The following is a 16,227-nucleotide window of genomic DNA, read 5'->3' as shown; positions in this document are numbered from 1 at the left end:
AGTAAATACAAATTTAATTAAATAAATACAATTTTACATATAACAAGAAAGCTATATAATATACAATATAATGGGTAAGTGACATTGAGTGTAAACCAGGCAGAGTAGTGCAAATAGGCAAATAGTGCAAATGGAGATTTGGTAATGTATGGTAAGAGAAAGTGTAACAACAAAGTCTTATGAGGTAATGGCAGTCCAATGCTCCACAAAATGACTGGTAACTGGTGCAGGCCAGTGAGTGAGTCAGAGAGTGTGTGTGTTTGTGTGTGTGTGACAGAGTTCAGTGAGACCGTGGAGGAGAGAGGGGAGAGGGGGCAGAATCGGGAGGGAGTTAAGCTTCCTGACAGCCTGATGGATGAAGCTGTCCTTCATCCTTCAAATGTTCTTCTTGTAAATCCAAACTGATGCACCTCCATAGCAGACTGTGGAGGCTTTCAGTGACATGAAGACTTGATTTATACTGTCATATTCTCCTGTTACACAAAGCACAGCACGCTGAACATGGATGAACTGAAACTCCCAGCATCTGACTGAGGAAAAGCACAAATCATTCTCACACTGACTCCTGCTTGATTTTAGATTTGCTTTCAAATCCTCACACTTTCATATGAAGCACTAAATGGGCTCCAGACTGTTTATCTCAGCTTCCTGTCAAACACACTGCTGCTCACACCGAGGCTCAGTTTACTCCTCCAGCCTGGCTTAACCTGCTGTCTGTTAAAAACAGTCCCACACTCCTCTGTTTAATCCTTCTGATCAGACTCTTTGATTTTGTATTGTTTTTACCTGAAGTTGTGTTTTTGACATGGTTCTGTCTGTGAAATAAAGCTCACACACACACTGCTACAGTCCTTCATACACTTAGAAACGAAGCTGCTCCTTTCCTCAGTGCTGACACATAAAGAAGAGTTGCTTTTATATCCAACACGTCTCTGTTCCAGAAAACAGCTTCAGCAGCCTCTGAGTCTGAACTTGGAGTTGGTTATAAGCCACAGGCCTGTGTGCACAGCAATGAGGAAATATAATGCAGTAAGTGAAACATGGATGTGTGGAACAGATTATCCCAAAGGTTGATTCTGTTCATCTGGACGTTCTCAGTGAAACATTTGGTCTCTCGGTCAGGTGACTCCTTTAGTCTCAGCTGACTGCAGCTTTCCAAACCTTTGTCACTGGATCACTCACTTCATCTCCAACGTGTCCCTGACACAGACAGCTGGAGCCGTTACAGCAAAATCATTGATCATCGTTTTTAGAACATTAGCTGGTGTTGGTGGGCAGGCTAGCAGTGCTAATTGTTAGCACTAGTTCTGCTGCTCTCCCTTTGTCTCTGTTATTGTTGGTCTTTAGTGAACAATAGAAAGTGTCTTCATGAGACTGTTGCCTAATGTTCAAATGTAGATAACACCACCTGCACCAACCTGTTACACAGCACAACCCTCTGGTGTAGCTTTGGCTGGAGCACATATTGGCAGCTCCAGTGACATCACCACTCCATGGTGACATCATCTCTACAGACTGTGGCTGTTACATATCCTCACCTGGTAATAATAAGACTGTCCTCAGCTGCACACAGCTCCAAGATGAACAAACTGAAGTAAATACAAATTAGAGTTACGATAGATTGAAATCTTGTAATCAGAGCTAATTCTTAGTGAAACTCTCACAACATCATATCCTGATCCTGGGTTAGTGTCTCGGTCTCAGATCACAACATCAGCACAGGCTTGGCTTGGGTGAGGTATTGAGTGGTTCTTGTCCATGACAGCTGCAGGTACAGTGCCATCAGCCATGCTGCACCACATGTCTGCCCAGGAACATTAGTGTGGCTGAGTCTCATGTAAACATTGTGCTAAAGTGGTGGGAAAGTGGCTGCAAGCTGGCTGCACTGTGTCCAATACTCTCAGTATGATATCCACAAACCTCTGAGTGTCACAGAGTGGGCCTGTGCTCAGCTCACTGTGCCCCATTCAATTCTACTTGCATAGTTTTACAAGTAAAATTAAAAGTTGCTCAATGATAAGTTATTGTAGTAACAACTAAGTCCATGGTCATTATTTGTTAATAGTAGCTTAAAGCTTCTGCACCAATCATGGAGCAGCAGGTTTAGAGCATGTGGATCTACAAAAGTAAGTCCCAGTAAGATGGGCTGAGCCTTACATACTAGAAGAAACATGTCATTCCCAGCAGATGAAGCGCCCTTTAAAGCAGGATCTCACTTTAAACCTAAAGAACTTGCTATGAGCATGCAGTGCATTCATGGTTATTATTCATACGATTGTGGGGAGCTAATAAAGTGCAACTATCACATTACATTTTATTATTAAATTGTTGTTAACAATCCCTTCACTTCTGCTTATCTAATTCATGGTTGCAGGATGGCTGACAGCTTCCATTAGGCAGGAGGTAATGTCCATTCTGGCCACAGTGCAACCCACAATGTGTAACTGACACTATTATATTGCATTATGTCACATTGTTACATCTTTTTAATAAATGATGACAGTCAGCTGAATTTGCTGCCCCCTTGGTGGAGGACATCAGGATCAGCTGCTCCATCACAAACACCACAGAAGAAGAACAACACTGGATCAGATTATCTGGACGTGTTTGACAGGGACAGTGTTCATGTTCATGGACAGCAGGACAAAAACAGACGATGGAAACCTGCCAGATTTGAGCTAAACTGCTCCTTTCCATGTGTAGTCCCTGGGAGGTCACATGACCAACAAAGACACACAAGCTGTGTCCCAAAACGTCGGCTGCATCCTCCGGAGGCCGCATTTGAAGGCCGATGACGTCACAGCCAGGCGACGAAGGCTGTCCCGATTCCTCGACTCCTTCAAATGCGTCCTTCCTTCCCCCGAGTTTGAAGGAGGGGTCGGGTGTGTCCTTCGTGGCCCACCATATCCCAGAATTCATAGCGCGGCCCAGCCAAATTTCAGCTGCCAACAATGGCGGCCGCTACTAAGTTTTAAAATTTAACGAGGGAGTACTACTTACTTACAATGAATTCCTTACACTATATAATTTTCCCGTCAGTGTTGGGGAATTCTCAATGGTGCTTGGTGCCATACCCTCAGGGACTTTAATGTTATATAAAAACACTGACAGCTCAATATCTGCCTCAGTCACTCTCCCTGATCCAGCTGAGTCAGCAGTGGGAAAAATCTGCTTTTCACAGGAACTTGGTAACAGCAATAAGAGAATACGTAGTTTATTCCAAGAAGATATCGTCTCTCTCCCATATATAGAATATCTTACTGGAACCGACATGTTCCAGATATCACCTGGAAGACAGTCTGGATGATCCCATAAATATCTAATTGTGAACAAGGTGAAGGAAATCTCATATAAAATTCTTCATAAATGTGACCCAGCCAGTCACTATATGGTAACATTTAAAAGAGACATAAATACTAATTGAACTTTCTGTGGGGATCATCCAGAAACTGTGGCACATCTCTTTTGGTTCCTCTACACAGAGATTCTGGAAGAATTTAGCAGTTTTGTTATTGTCCATATTTTAAGGGAGTTTTCTTTACGATGGGAAATGTTTTATTCTGTTTCTTTAAGTTCCCCAGGAAGAATGATAAATGTTTTTTTTATAAAATATTTGTTAATACTTTTAGCTATTTTATATCCATAAATGTAAGTTTATTAATAAAACACCATATTTCTGCCTTTTTATATGGATATGAATTGTACATACAATCAATTTCAGACTCAACCAACAAAAAGCCTCTCAGAACAATATTTATATGTTGAATTTTTTCGCCTACTCATATCATCATTTTTTTACTCCTGGTTCTGTATGTTCATGTTCTGTTCTTTTGTAAACTTCATCTGTTTGTATGTTGTATACTCATTGTGTTTAAATAAAGTTCGATTTAAAAAAAGGTACGTTCTAAACGAAGCTTCAGACGTCACTGATCACGTGACTCTGGCCAAACGAATCAAGCCTCGACACGGTGCTTCTGAAGCAGCGCGTTGATCTTTCTGACACACGCACCGGAGCGTCAGCTTCAAGCGGACCATCGCTACGTCTCACATCTAAAGGTGTCAAGGTAACTTTGAACTGAGTTCAGTCAATCTGGAGTTTTTCCAAGTTTTCTGTTGCTCTCTGTGAGAGAAGAGCGTTAAAGGCGGGGCTCTCCAGAGTCCAGCAAAACAGGAAACCACAGCTGGGTGTGTGTAAGTGTGCAAACCAATAGAATGCATCGTGGTGGGGGGGGCATCACGGGCAAGAAAAAAAGAAAATAATCGGTCGTACCCATGCTTCCCCGACGTCATGCCAGCGCATATTGGGAAATTCGTAGGCACCGATCGGTTTTCTATCAGCCATTTGCTGGGAGTAAGGGCGCCCTCCGTTTGCGAGGTGCGCCTGCTGCTGGCGGCACAGGGAGGAGAGGGCGGGGCGGCGGGGAGTCTCTGGCTGGCTGCAGCGGCATCTAATAACCAACTCGCAAAACAAAATAAAAACAACAAACAGATATTATGATACAGACTTATAATCTGCACCGATGTTTTTTCTAAATTCTATAAAGTGAGCGCGAGAGCCCTCGGTGCGCCTGCGCGCTGCTGAAGTCAAAGTAAACTTTATTGTCATCTCCGCTACAGACAGTCCAGCATATAGAGAGACGAGACGACGAGGCTGCAGTTACAGCGGTGCAAGTAAACAAACAATAAATATAAGAAGAGTAAGAAAATAAATCTACACTTTAGGACTCGGGGTAAAGGATCAATAACAATTTAAATTTATAATTTACAGTTTGATGATTTAAAGTCTCACACAACCCGTCAAAAGGGGCGGGGCCGGCTGCTTCCAAGTAGAGCACATTTCATTTATAATGATGTAAATCCAAGCCCATCATGGATTCACGATCTGAATCCTGGGTTGTGTGAAATCCCAGAAATCAACCTTAGACAAAGTGAATCTGTGAACTAAGGTGTAGGTCTGTTAGGCAGGGCCGTGCAGAGAGGTTTAAAGGGGCGGGTGCTCAAAGTTAAAAAGGAGCACATTGAACCAGGCTGAATAACAACAACACACATTCATCAAGAATCTAATATGGGAAGGGCAGGGCTGTGTTGGTCTGAGACTGTAGACAGTAAAAAGTCCACAGGAGAGATGGTAGCTGATTAAACAAGTGTCATGAGATAATAACTAAATGCAAAGATTGGTGACAGCGCTTGGAACCATAAGGCAACAAAAACTGTGAGAAATAATTTAGGCTCTGCCTGTGAATCACTCTTTGCTTCTCTTCTTCCTTCCATCCCATCATTTCATATATCACTCTGCACTTGCTGTCTATGTGAGAACAAGGCACAACTTGCTATTGCAATAAACTATAATCTAATTATCCACACCTAACAACTCTTGCACTTAATCTATAATAAAATGATGACAGAAAAATGTTATAGCACTGCCTTTAATAGCCTCACACAGCTCCTACTGTTTCCTCCTCATGTCCTTACCAGCCATGTCTGCACAATGTTATATCATGAGTAATATTTTTTTTTAAATCCATCTAAATAAAACACACAGTGACATTTTAGACCTTCTTCAGAATACTGTATATACTATGGGCATCACGGTGCTGATCCAGAATCCTTACATTATTATTCATTACTAGAGCTACAATAATAAAGCAAAGAGGAGGGGGAAGTAATAAATATGAAATAATGTATTTATGATGATTCCATTTGTTTCACTATCCACTCTGTGCAGAGGCAAAGCTTATTACATGTTTAAACTGTAGAGATACAATCATTTTACTGCTGTAAAATCCAACTTTTGTCTTATTTAAAATATAAATCTAATATAATCTGCTTCTTAATGTATGTTCTTTAAAAATGTTTTTAATATATTATAATTATAATAATGCATAATTATGTGGACATGCATATTAGATGGTTTTTTAGTGAAATATAATCCCTCCAGAAAGGCAGGAAAAGCCCGGAAACTTACTTTAAAACTAAATATGTTCCCTAAAACGGTGACAGAGCTACAGACCCATGACAGCCTTACACAGGTAGCCAGCAGCTATGACCAGCACTACTTGTGCAGTTAATAAAAGGACAGATAATGTTTGTCGCGCTGTTGCACACACAGCACGCTCGTTTGTTTCAGTTCGTCAGTTGCAACAAGACAGCTTACCAACGTGTACGTAATAAGCTAATACTCCTGGGTGCTACACACTACAGTGTACGCTGTACACCTACAGTGGGGCAAAAAAGTATTTAGTCAGCCACCGATTGTGCAAGTTCCCTCACTTAAAATGATGACAGAGGTCAGTAATTTGCACCAGAGGTACACTTCAACTGTGAGAGACAGAATGTGAAAAAAAAATCCATGAATCCACATGGTAGGATTTGTAAAGAATTTATCCGTAAATCAGGGTGGAAAATAAGTATTTGGTCAATAACAAAAATACAACTCAATACTTTGTAACATAACCTTTGTTGGCAATAACAGAGGTCAAACGTTTACTATAGGTCTTTACCAGGTTTGCACACACAGTAGCTGGTATTTTGGCCCATTCCTCCATGCAGATCTTCTCGAGAGCAGTGATGTTTTGGGGCTGTCGCCGAGCAACACGGACTTTCAACTCCCGCCACAGATTTTCTATGGGGTTGAGGTCTGGAGACTGGCTAGGCCACTCCAGGACTTTCAAATGCTTCTTACGGAGCCACTCCTTTGTTGCCCAGGTGGTGTGTTTTGGATCATTGTCATGTTGGAAGACCCAGCCTCGTTTCATCTTCAAAGTTCTCACTGATGGAAGGAGGTTTTGGCTCAAAATCTCACGATACATGGCCCCATTCATTCTGTCCTTAACACGGATCAGTCGTCCTGTCCCCTTGGCAGAAAAACAGCCCCATAGCATGATGTTTCCACCCCGGCTTCAGCAGCGGAACACGTCTGGCACTGCGGGACTTGATTCCCTGCCGTTGTAGTGCGTTACTGATGGTGACCTTTGTTACTTTGGTCCCAGCTCTCTGCAGGTCATTCACCAGGTCCCCCCGTGTGGTTCTGGGATCTTTGCTCACCGTTCTCATGATCATTTTGACCCCACGGGATGAGATCTTGCGTGGAGCCCCAGATCGAGGGAGATTATCAGTGGTCTTGTATGTCTTCCATTTTCTGATGATTGCTCCCACAGTTGATTTTTTCACACCAAGCTGCTTGCCTATTGTAGATTCACTCTTCCCAGTCTGGTGCAGGTCTACAATACTTTTCCTGGTGTCCTTCGAAAGCTCTTTGGTCTTGGCCATGGCGGAGTTTGGAGTCTGACTGTTTGAGGCTGTGGACAGGTGTCTTTTATACAGATGATGAGTTCAAACAGGTGCCATTCATACAGGTAACGAGTGGGGGACAGAAAAGCGTCTTACAGAAGACGTTACAGGTCTGTGAGAGCCAGAGATTTTCCATGTTTGAGGTGACCAAATACTTATTTTCCACCCTGATTTACGAATAAATTCTTTACAAATCCTACCATGTGAATTCATGGATTTTTTTTTCACATTCTGTCTCTCACAGTTGAAGTGTACCTCTGGTGCAAATTACTGACCTCTGTCATCATTTTAAGTGGGGGAACTTGCACAATCGGTGGCTGACTAAATACTTTTTTGCCCCACTGTACTTACTGGTTTTGTCGCATCAGTCTGTGTCTCTGAGTTAACTTGTGTTTCTCCTACAGCTCTGGACCGCTAAAAATGCGCGTGCTCTTTGTGAGCTCGTTCCCGGCTCGTAACCAGCGCGTTCTGCCGTCAAGGGCGATCATTGGTTAAATGTGATCATGTGACTGATGCAAGCCAGATCCTTTTATTTAGCAAAACTGTGATTAATAGTTAAATATTATTGTTGAGGGGCACAGACAGGACTCCGCACGCACACACACATAAAAAAAAACAAAAAAAAAACAATTTTTAAAAAAAAAGTTGCCTCAACAAAAGGGCACCTTGGGCACCCATCAGGAAAGGGGCGGGTGCTCAAGCCCCTCTAGCCCCCCCCCCTGCACGTGCCTGCTGTTAGGTTAATTGTGCTGATCCTCGGGTTGGGGGATTTGCATTTGTACTGGAGAGCAAAATTCAAACCAATGGAAGATGGACAACAAAAGTTCAAAGCCATCAGGTGCTCAGGTTAGAAAAAAGAGAAAAGATGCAGGTAAGCAGACGTGTGATTGGATAATGGCAGCTCATCCTGAACCAATCAGACTAAACTCCAAACAATACATTACACTCTAAGAACTAAAACTGATAATTACTTAAATATTTTGGTGCAACACTTTTACACTGAGTAAATGCAAAAACAATCACATCTCTTAAATACACCTTATTAATTGAGTAAATCCAACTAAAATGGAATAAGTTGTTATGAACAATTAAAGATGTTACAGTAACATACAAAATTGAGTAAATACAATTGAAAATGTAAGTTAAAACAACAGTAACCAAAAGTTCAAAGTACATAAAATATTAATTAGGAAATGCTGAAATGCTTGGCACATTTAACCTACACCATTACAATTATTTGTTTTTAAATAATGGTTCAATTTACTTAATATTTTTAAGTTAACTTAAGCAAAAACGTTAATTACAATTAAGTTTATTTTATATATACACACACACACACACACAGGAAAAAAGAACCACATCAGTTCAACATTGTTCACAATGATTTATTTTAAACAGTTTTTTTGTGAATCACACATTTAGCAGATTCCTTCTCTGAACACAGTGAGCTGAAATCTGTTCTACATTCAGTAGATAAAACTTGGATAAAATTTCAGTCACAACAGCCTTATATAATAAAATTGCATCCAAATTGGCATGCTTGATAAAACTCTGTAAAACTGGCATATTGATGCTAACAACAAGAAAAATGTACCTGCCATACAAAGAATAAAAGTGGCTCAAGTGAACGCAGTGCTTTACCTTTTCAGAAAAGGTCAAATGACAAAAATAAAATTAAGATCCCAAAAAAAATATAAATCCTGAAAAAAAACAAAAAAAACATTTGCACTGTGACATAGTTTTTGAACATCTTATTTTGATTCCAAAAAATTGGGAAGATTATAACTAAAGAGTGACCAAAAAACATCCATAATTTAAATAAAAAGGTTTCAAAAAGGATTGCGCTAAAAAAAAAAAAAAAAAAAAAAAACATACAGAAGATACTCTCCCATTTACACCTTAATGTGAATCTGGAAAGTTAATACAAAAACACAGTTTATGGTACAAACATTATTTATGAACAGGAATGTCAAAACAATGTCGCAACTGAACCTTTTGATGAGCATTACATGTCACTTAACAAGTCTAACACTTTAAGAACAGCCCTGTGAAATTTTGTCTACAATGAACAGAGGTCATTTTTCAGTCTTTGAACCTTGACAGAAAGGTTTCCTGGATCCAGCTCCATGAACACTTTTTGAAATGCTTCAAATGTGCATTTGAAATTCTTGGGGTATTTCAGATCCAGAGCATAGCACAGTCCCAAAAGATATCAACAGGCTTTGCTCAGATTCCCAAGTTTGCCCAGAACAGTAACGCCTTCAATAACAATACCCACATCAGTAGGTTCGCCTGACCTGTCTTGATTCTGCAGCAGGTAAATCTTCATCACCTCCTCAGCCAAAGCCTCTTCAACAAAGACAGCATCAGCACCGTCCTTTAAAAAGAGAAACAACTATTTTAAGCTCACATATTTCCAAACATTGAAACAAAAAGTTTCATTTGTATGACATCACCGGTACTCATAATATGTAGACACTGTGCTCCAAAATCTTATAGCAATAGCAAATGCTATTCTTTTGTATGCTTTGAAGTGTTTTTTTCCCTTCTTTAGAACAGTATCTTAAAACTTTTCTATGATCTCACAAGCTAAAATAAACTACTACTAAAACAGATTTATTGCACCAACCTCAAAGGTTTTGATTAAGGCACTTGGATCCTCTCCCAGATGGTCAATGAGACATCTGATGATGACTTCTCGTTTTTTCTCGATGGAATTTCCACTCTGTAAAACAGGAAGTCTCAACTGAGGCAAAATTTGCACATTTAAAGCATGACTTACCATTTCTAGCTTTAACATAACTATTTTTTTTCTGTTGTTGACCTGTTTTCACACCCACCATCAAGGTAAGAACACCTGTGGAACTAAAATATTGAACAGAAACCTAAGAAAAGCCGTTTTTAGTGGAAGGGCCTCTTCAATGCTGTGTTGGAACGTTTTTGTGGTTAGAAAATGCAATCTTCCTTACCTGAAGCAGAAGGTTTAACTGTGCCCTGTGGCGTTGTCCAGCAGCAGCTTTCTTGGCTTGAAACAAGGACAGGAGTTTGGATGAATACAAGTCCAACGATGACATGAACTTTGGTTCAAGGTTCAGGGTCGTGATCCTATGAAACTCTGCACTGACCTGGATGGGAGAGGAAAAAAAATCTGAAGGCCAAAATTCTGATTCAATCAAAAAAAAAAAAATCTACCATTTTTTGCAACCTGGACCTTATTTTCTAACATGCAAAAGATTAATTTACGCATCCAGACATAAATCCATATAAGTGGAGTTGTTCAGTATGCAGACTAAAACCTTAACATAAAGTATTATCTTCCACTAAGCTTCTAAATTTTATGTTATGAATTGCTTGCACTATTTCCCTGTGAGATTGTATAATCTTGGAGGGAAGAGGCGGAGCCAGGTTGCCCAGGCAGCGATGCGAGAGGAACATACCGCTGAAGTGGTGCACATATTCAGAATCGTGTCAGCGGCTTTACAGAGAAAGCCTTTCAGCTCCTCTGGCAGCTCTGCTTCCTCCACCTTCCTGGAGATGACAAACGCTAGCAAGGCAGTGTTGTTAGTCACTGCAGCTGACTGAACAGTGCATTGATGTGCACGATCAGTGAACCTTGCTATCAGCTGGTCAAGTTTGGCGGGATGGGCCGGTCGCTGTCCAACGACCTTGGTCATTTTGGTGCCGAAAACTGAAGCAAGGCTCGGCTCTAGAGGGGGAACAGGCGGAAAACTCCGGTCTGTGAAGCCCTAGGTAGAGACCGGCGCTCTAATCTTCGCTGGCTCTGCTGCTGCCTCAGAGAGGTAGGTCATCACCGCCGGGAACTGAGGCCAGATGGGATCTGGGCAATGAGAGTGAGCGGAGCCATACCTTCCCGCCAGATCATCAGATGGGGGTGGAGCAGGCTGAGGGACGGGAAGTCCCTTCTCACCAGCTGCCTCCTGGATGATGCCAGGCAGATCCAGGAGCAGCGCACCAACAACTGGGAGCGGCGTCCTCGCCGACATATGAAGGCCAGGGGTGGATGAGCGTCCGCTCATCCGCCTCCCTTCTGTCGCCAGGCTGCCCAGCTGGGAGGCAGTGGAGCTGCCACCACTGCCGTTTACCTCACGGTGGGTGGAATCATCCAATTCCGGCCCACCATCGAAGAACTCGATGGCTTCTTCCAGCGAATACCTCTATTAGCGGGAACGCCTCCTCAGCATCAGCCTTCGCTGCTTTTCCTCTGGCGGGAGGATCTAACAGGAGCGGCAATAGGATTAAGGTGTGAGGGCGAGGTCCGCATGGTGAGGACCGAGGCAGCCCACACAGACGGCATGTCGGTCACACGACATGATGTAGCCGGTCTGGCAGGATGGACACAGACGAATGATCTTGCTGGACATCTTCTGGCTGGCTGAAGAAAAACGGTAGAGCCGATTTCCTGGTCTCACCGTAACTTATACTAGACCAGGGTGAGGCCCACACAGCAGGTGGGCGTGGACTAAAATACTTCAGTGCTGCGCGCACAAGGGGAATACCCACTTAAAGGGCTGCGCCAAACTCATGGTGACACTGGATGACAGACCATGAACTCATCGATATATTTGCCGAACTGAAAAATTCTCAAAATTTAGATTTGGCATTTGTATGACTAAAATAACCCACCACAAAACCAGTATAAATATTTAGGTGGTATCACCATCCACTACTCAGCTTGTATAAAACAATATCATATCCTTCCAAAATTTAACACATCAAGTCCTCTGAGTAAAATTACCTGCTTTACTTTGTAGTTGATGCAGATTTTTTTCTCCTGGTGGTGAAGATGGTGCTGAAAAAATACAAATCAAAACTTTATCATTACAAAACATGTCACTGAGTAATCTACCACAACATCTCTTATAAGAAAGTTTAGCTTGGATTGAAATAAACATTTATTTATGTAAATTGGGAGTAACTAGGCAAGGCAAGGCAAATTTATTTGTATAGCACAATTCAACAACAAGGTGATTCAAAGTGCTTTACAGAGACATTAGAAACAAAAACAAATAAAAGCATGATTTAAAATTGATTAAAGCAAGCAAACAAGCAAACAAACAAACAAACAAAACAGTATATAAAATCAAAACACATAAAATCACAACAGTAGATAAAACCAGTAGTTAAATGTAAGTTTTGAAATTTAAGCTTAAAAGTGTGGATTTGGTGCTTTATTCAAATGCAGCTGAGAATAGGTGAGTCTTCAACCTGGATTTAAATAAACTGCGTGTTTCTGGAACTATACTATACTAACCAACTATATACTAACTACAGTATACTGGAAATGATGGCACTTTTGGCTTGACCAAAAGGACCAAAGCTTTTTTTTTTTCATTATTTTCTGGGATCTGAAAGGAAGTAGGGCCCCCAGTCTAAATTTACTTAAGGCCCCATAGTACTTTGGGGTAATCTGCTGACCCGGGCGGTCCTGTCAGCGTTCTCTCAAAAACTGGCCCTGTTCGGGACAAAGCTGAAAGCAGCGTCTTATATGCTCTGAAAGACCCCACATAGAACAAGAAAGCTAAGCAGCATGGTTGCTGCTATGAACTGTTCCGCGGGCAGGTCTTCTTAGTTACCAAAGCCATTGATGACGTCTGTTCATCTCCTCCTGAACAACCTGACAGAGTGAGTCAGGCCGCGTGACTACTGCAGCTCCCGCACCGCGACTCAACAGGGCCATTTTCTAGAAATGTCTGAGCACACCTGCTTCCACGTGGTTCCTAAAATGCCCCCGATTAAACGGTCAGGTCGCTGGTACCGGGACATTCCGGTCAAATTACCCGGAACGCAGATAGCGACTCAGAACGTAAAAGGATAAAAGGGCGCGGTTTCCCGCCGCCTTTACTGGAAGACGGGTTGAAAACTTAAATTAACGTGCACAAACACGCCACCAAGTGAGCCACCATGACAAACGCTTTCTTCAGAATATGTTATAAAAGAACGGTGTGGATAAAGACAGCTAATGTAAGAATTGGTCACTTACCTGAAAACGTTACCAAGTCTGCAGTGGATGTGTGTCTGTCTCGTTCAACGTGCAGAAAATCTCCCATGAGGCCATGCTCCTCGCGTGCGGTACATGCCAAAGGTCATTAGTCTTACTCAAAGTTTTAAGTTAGTATTGGGGGACCAAATTATATTGATTTTGAACCATTAATAATTAAAGTTAAAGACAATGATAAGTATGAATACCAGTGTCTCAGTTATTATGAGTACTTTCTATGAGATATATTGAGTAGATTTAAATAATGCACCCTGTGTTTCAAATACAGAATTTTTTCTTTTAAATAAACTTGAACAAAAGAGCTCAGTTCAACTCAAAAACTGGTGTTGAAAATTTAAGCATTCTTTTCAGTATTTTCAACTCAAGATAACACTTTTGTGATTTTCAGAGATTTAATCAAGGTCATCTAACTTAGAATTATAATGATATTTACTAAGCCCCTGAATAATTTTTTAGGATGTATGTTACAGATTTTAATATTAATTAGTCATTGTTACTTGTTGATTTGTCCTTTTCTCATTGTGTGACGAATTATGACGACTGTTTGGTAGCTGTTATTGTCTCTCTCTCTCTCTTCATGTGTGTTTCTCTGGTGAAACAATAGTTTTGTGTTAATGTTAGGGCTGCACGATTTTGCATAAAATGAGAATCACGATTTTTTGGCTTAGAATTGAGATCATGATTCTCTCATAACAATAAATAAACATAAAACAACAAATGTCTCACGTTTTGTTGTTGCAGCAAAATGTTGTCCTGCTTGAAATTCCGTCTCCACCGTTGCTCGACACTGCGTGTACAGAGCAGGTAGTGCAACAATAGAAAAATAGTTGCTGGACGGCACTGTGTAGCGTTTGTCTAGGGTGTTGATCGTTTTCCTAAATCCCTCGTTTTGCACAGTGTTGATGGAGCCATATCTTTGGTCAGGTGATAAGTGATAGCCTCCGTAATGTCTTTGTGCCTGCGGGAGTTCGACGTGTATAGGGAAGCGCTGTATAAGGTTCCCGTTATTGATGTTTGGGTGGTTGACCGGGACGGATTTTCTCCTGTCACTTTCTCGTCATCCCTGACGTGCTCGCCGTTGTTTTTTCCTGCTAATTTTAGCATCACACGGCACAGCTTCTGTATCACGTGGTATAAGGCTCCGCCCTTGTCATTTGTTGAGCAGGAAGAGTGAGCGCTTGTTTTCATGCAGAGTACGTCCTGGATCAAAATGCGGTACATTTGATCCCTGTTGTCTTTGCTTGATGATTGGTTTGAGTCTTGACAATCCACATTGCTGGCGTTGCATCTTTCAATGCCAGCAATGGCAGGTATCAGTGCTCAAACCTTTTGTGTTTGTTTCCAACAAGTTGCCCACCTCGGGAAACAAAAATGTGTTCTTTTACTTGTCAGATGAACATATGAGACACTTTGACTCTTCAGTGCAGTGTGGAGCCTAACAAAGATCTGTTTTGTGTCCCAGCTGATCAGCAGGAGGAGGAGAGTCTGACGGAGCAGCAGAGGAACATTTTCAGCTACTTGGACTCAGCTCAGCCACTACAGAGGAAACAATGAGCTCAACACAGAAGGTGACAGACAGAGCAGGACCATATGACCAAAGATATTTATCACCATATACATTTGAACATTTGAACACAGCTAACATTAACAGTGCAGTGGATCCTGCTTGTGCCGTGATGTTCAGGACTGCAAACCGAGCAGCATCACTGACTTTCAGCTTGTTGTGTTTGTGGATATATGACTGACTTTAATTATCCACAAAATCATCACATTCTCTGTCAGATTAAGGTCGACTATTGAACGGCGTATATTTTAAAGGCTTTAAAACCAAGTTAACGCTGAAAGTACAAACATCACTAATGTCACATAACTCTGCCGACAAGGCATAGCTATGGCTATGAAATGCTCTTTGTGTATCACTTCTTCATTATGAAAGATGTCATTAATGCACTAGTAATGTCTCATCTGGAGTATTGTTCAATCATTTGGTCAGCAGCTAATAAGACAGATCTTAACAGACTTCAGTTAGTCCAGAATAAGGCGTCCAGATTAGTGTGAAGATGTTCATACTATACTAATATTGATCAAATGCATAATAACCTTTCTTGGCTTCCTGTACAGGCTAAAATATTCTATGGCTTACTTGTAGTTCTAAAGAAAGCAATTCTGTTAAACACACCACATTTATTCTGCTCAGCTGCAGTATCCAGATGAAATACATCATCATATTACACAGTTTTCAACAAGCTGCAATTTAGTAAATGCTCGAGTTAAAAGTAACGTTTTGTAAAACTGTTACATTTAGAGCAACTTTTAAGTGGAATAAGTTGCCTTAAAAAATTAGAGAATTATTCAAAACTTCAATGAACACTTAAAAGCCGATTTACAGAGCTTTTAGTTGTTGTAAATATTGTAAGACATGATTTGTTTTTGAAATTTGTGTAATGTGCCTCAATGTTATTGATATTATTATTATTATTATTGATTGCTTATATTTGAACAATTGTGAAACCTCACTGTGGATGTAAGAGTGAAATTATGTGGATATCTTGAATCCACTTTATTGTGTAATATTTTATGTGAGTATTTGACGGAAGACGAGCAACATCTGTTGTGGAAGCTAACGGGGTTCCTTTAGAATAAACAAACATAGGATTTATTATCACTGAATAATTCTGTATAAATCTATACAAACTATAGAAATATGTAATAGGAAACAACAAAATAATCTAAATTATAAAATAATGTGTGTGTGTGTGTGTGTGTGTGTGTGTGTGTGTGTGTGTGTGTGTGTGTGTGTGTGTGTGTGTGTGTGCAATCAGGAGGGATGGGCATGATTTTAGTGTTTGAACAGTCATGAATTATCTTTAACAGCAGGTTGGATGTAATGTGTTAGAACTACCAGCAGGTGGGGATAA

General features: G+C 41.0%; 2 protein-coding genes and 1 long non-coding RNA gene across 8 annotated transcripts in view; 1 reads left to right on the top strand and 2 right to left on the bottom strand.

The window, feature by feature from the left end:
* The window catches only part of LOC309703020 (NACHT, LRR and PYD domains-containing protein 3-like), a 198,082-nt gene that overhangs the window by 147,303 nt on the left and 34,552 nt on the right, over positions 1 to 16,227 (bottom strand). The gene's annotated exons all lie outside the window — the stretch shown is intronic.
* LOC309702312 (phospholipase D1-like) overlaps positions 1 to 16,227 on the top strand; it is a 62,978-nt gene that overhangs the window by 40,595 nt on the left and 6,156 nt on the right. For 5 of the 6 annotated variants that reach the window (XR_014275423.1, XR_014275424.1, XR_014275425.1 and 2 more), the window contains exon 2: positions 14,772 to 14,877. Coding sequence is in view for 2 of the 6 variants with exons in the window: in XM_082526947.1 (XP_082383073.1) it covers positions 14,860 to 14,877 (18 nt within the window). In the remaining 4 variants the exon portion in view is untranslated. Of the gene's footprint in view, positions 1 to 3,895; positions 4,065 to 14,771; positions 14,878 to 16,227 lie in introns of those variants that run through there. The other variant, XM_082526948.1, reaches the window with a different exon arrangement.
* Positions 9,276 to 13,425, bottom strand: LOC309702481. Its single transcript, XR_014275541.1, has 5 exons — positions 13,292 to 13,425; positions 12,047 to 12,100; positions 10,260 to 10,415; positions 9,920 to 10,015; positions 9,276 to 9,667 (listed from the first exon to the last, which is right to left on the bottom strand). It is a non-coding gene; the product is annotated as an uncharacterized lncRNA (long non-coding RNA).

The sequence above is a fragment of the Aulonocara stuartgranti genome, assembly GCF_965226115.1.
Source record: "Aulonocara stuartgranti genome assembly, chromosome: 3".
NCBI classification, from domain to species: Eukaryota; Metazoa; Chordata; class Actinopteri; order Cichliformes; family Cichlidae; genus Aulonocara; species Aulonocara stuartgranti.
This window is presented reverse-complemented; position numbering and strand designations above follow the sequence as displayed.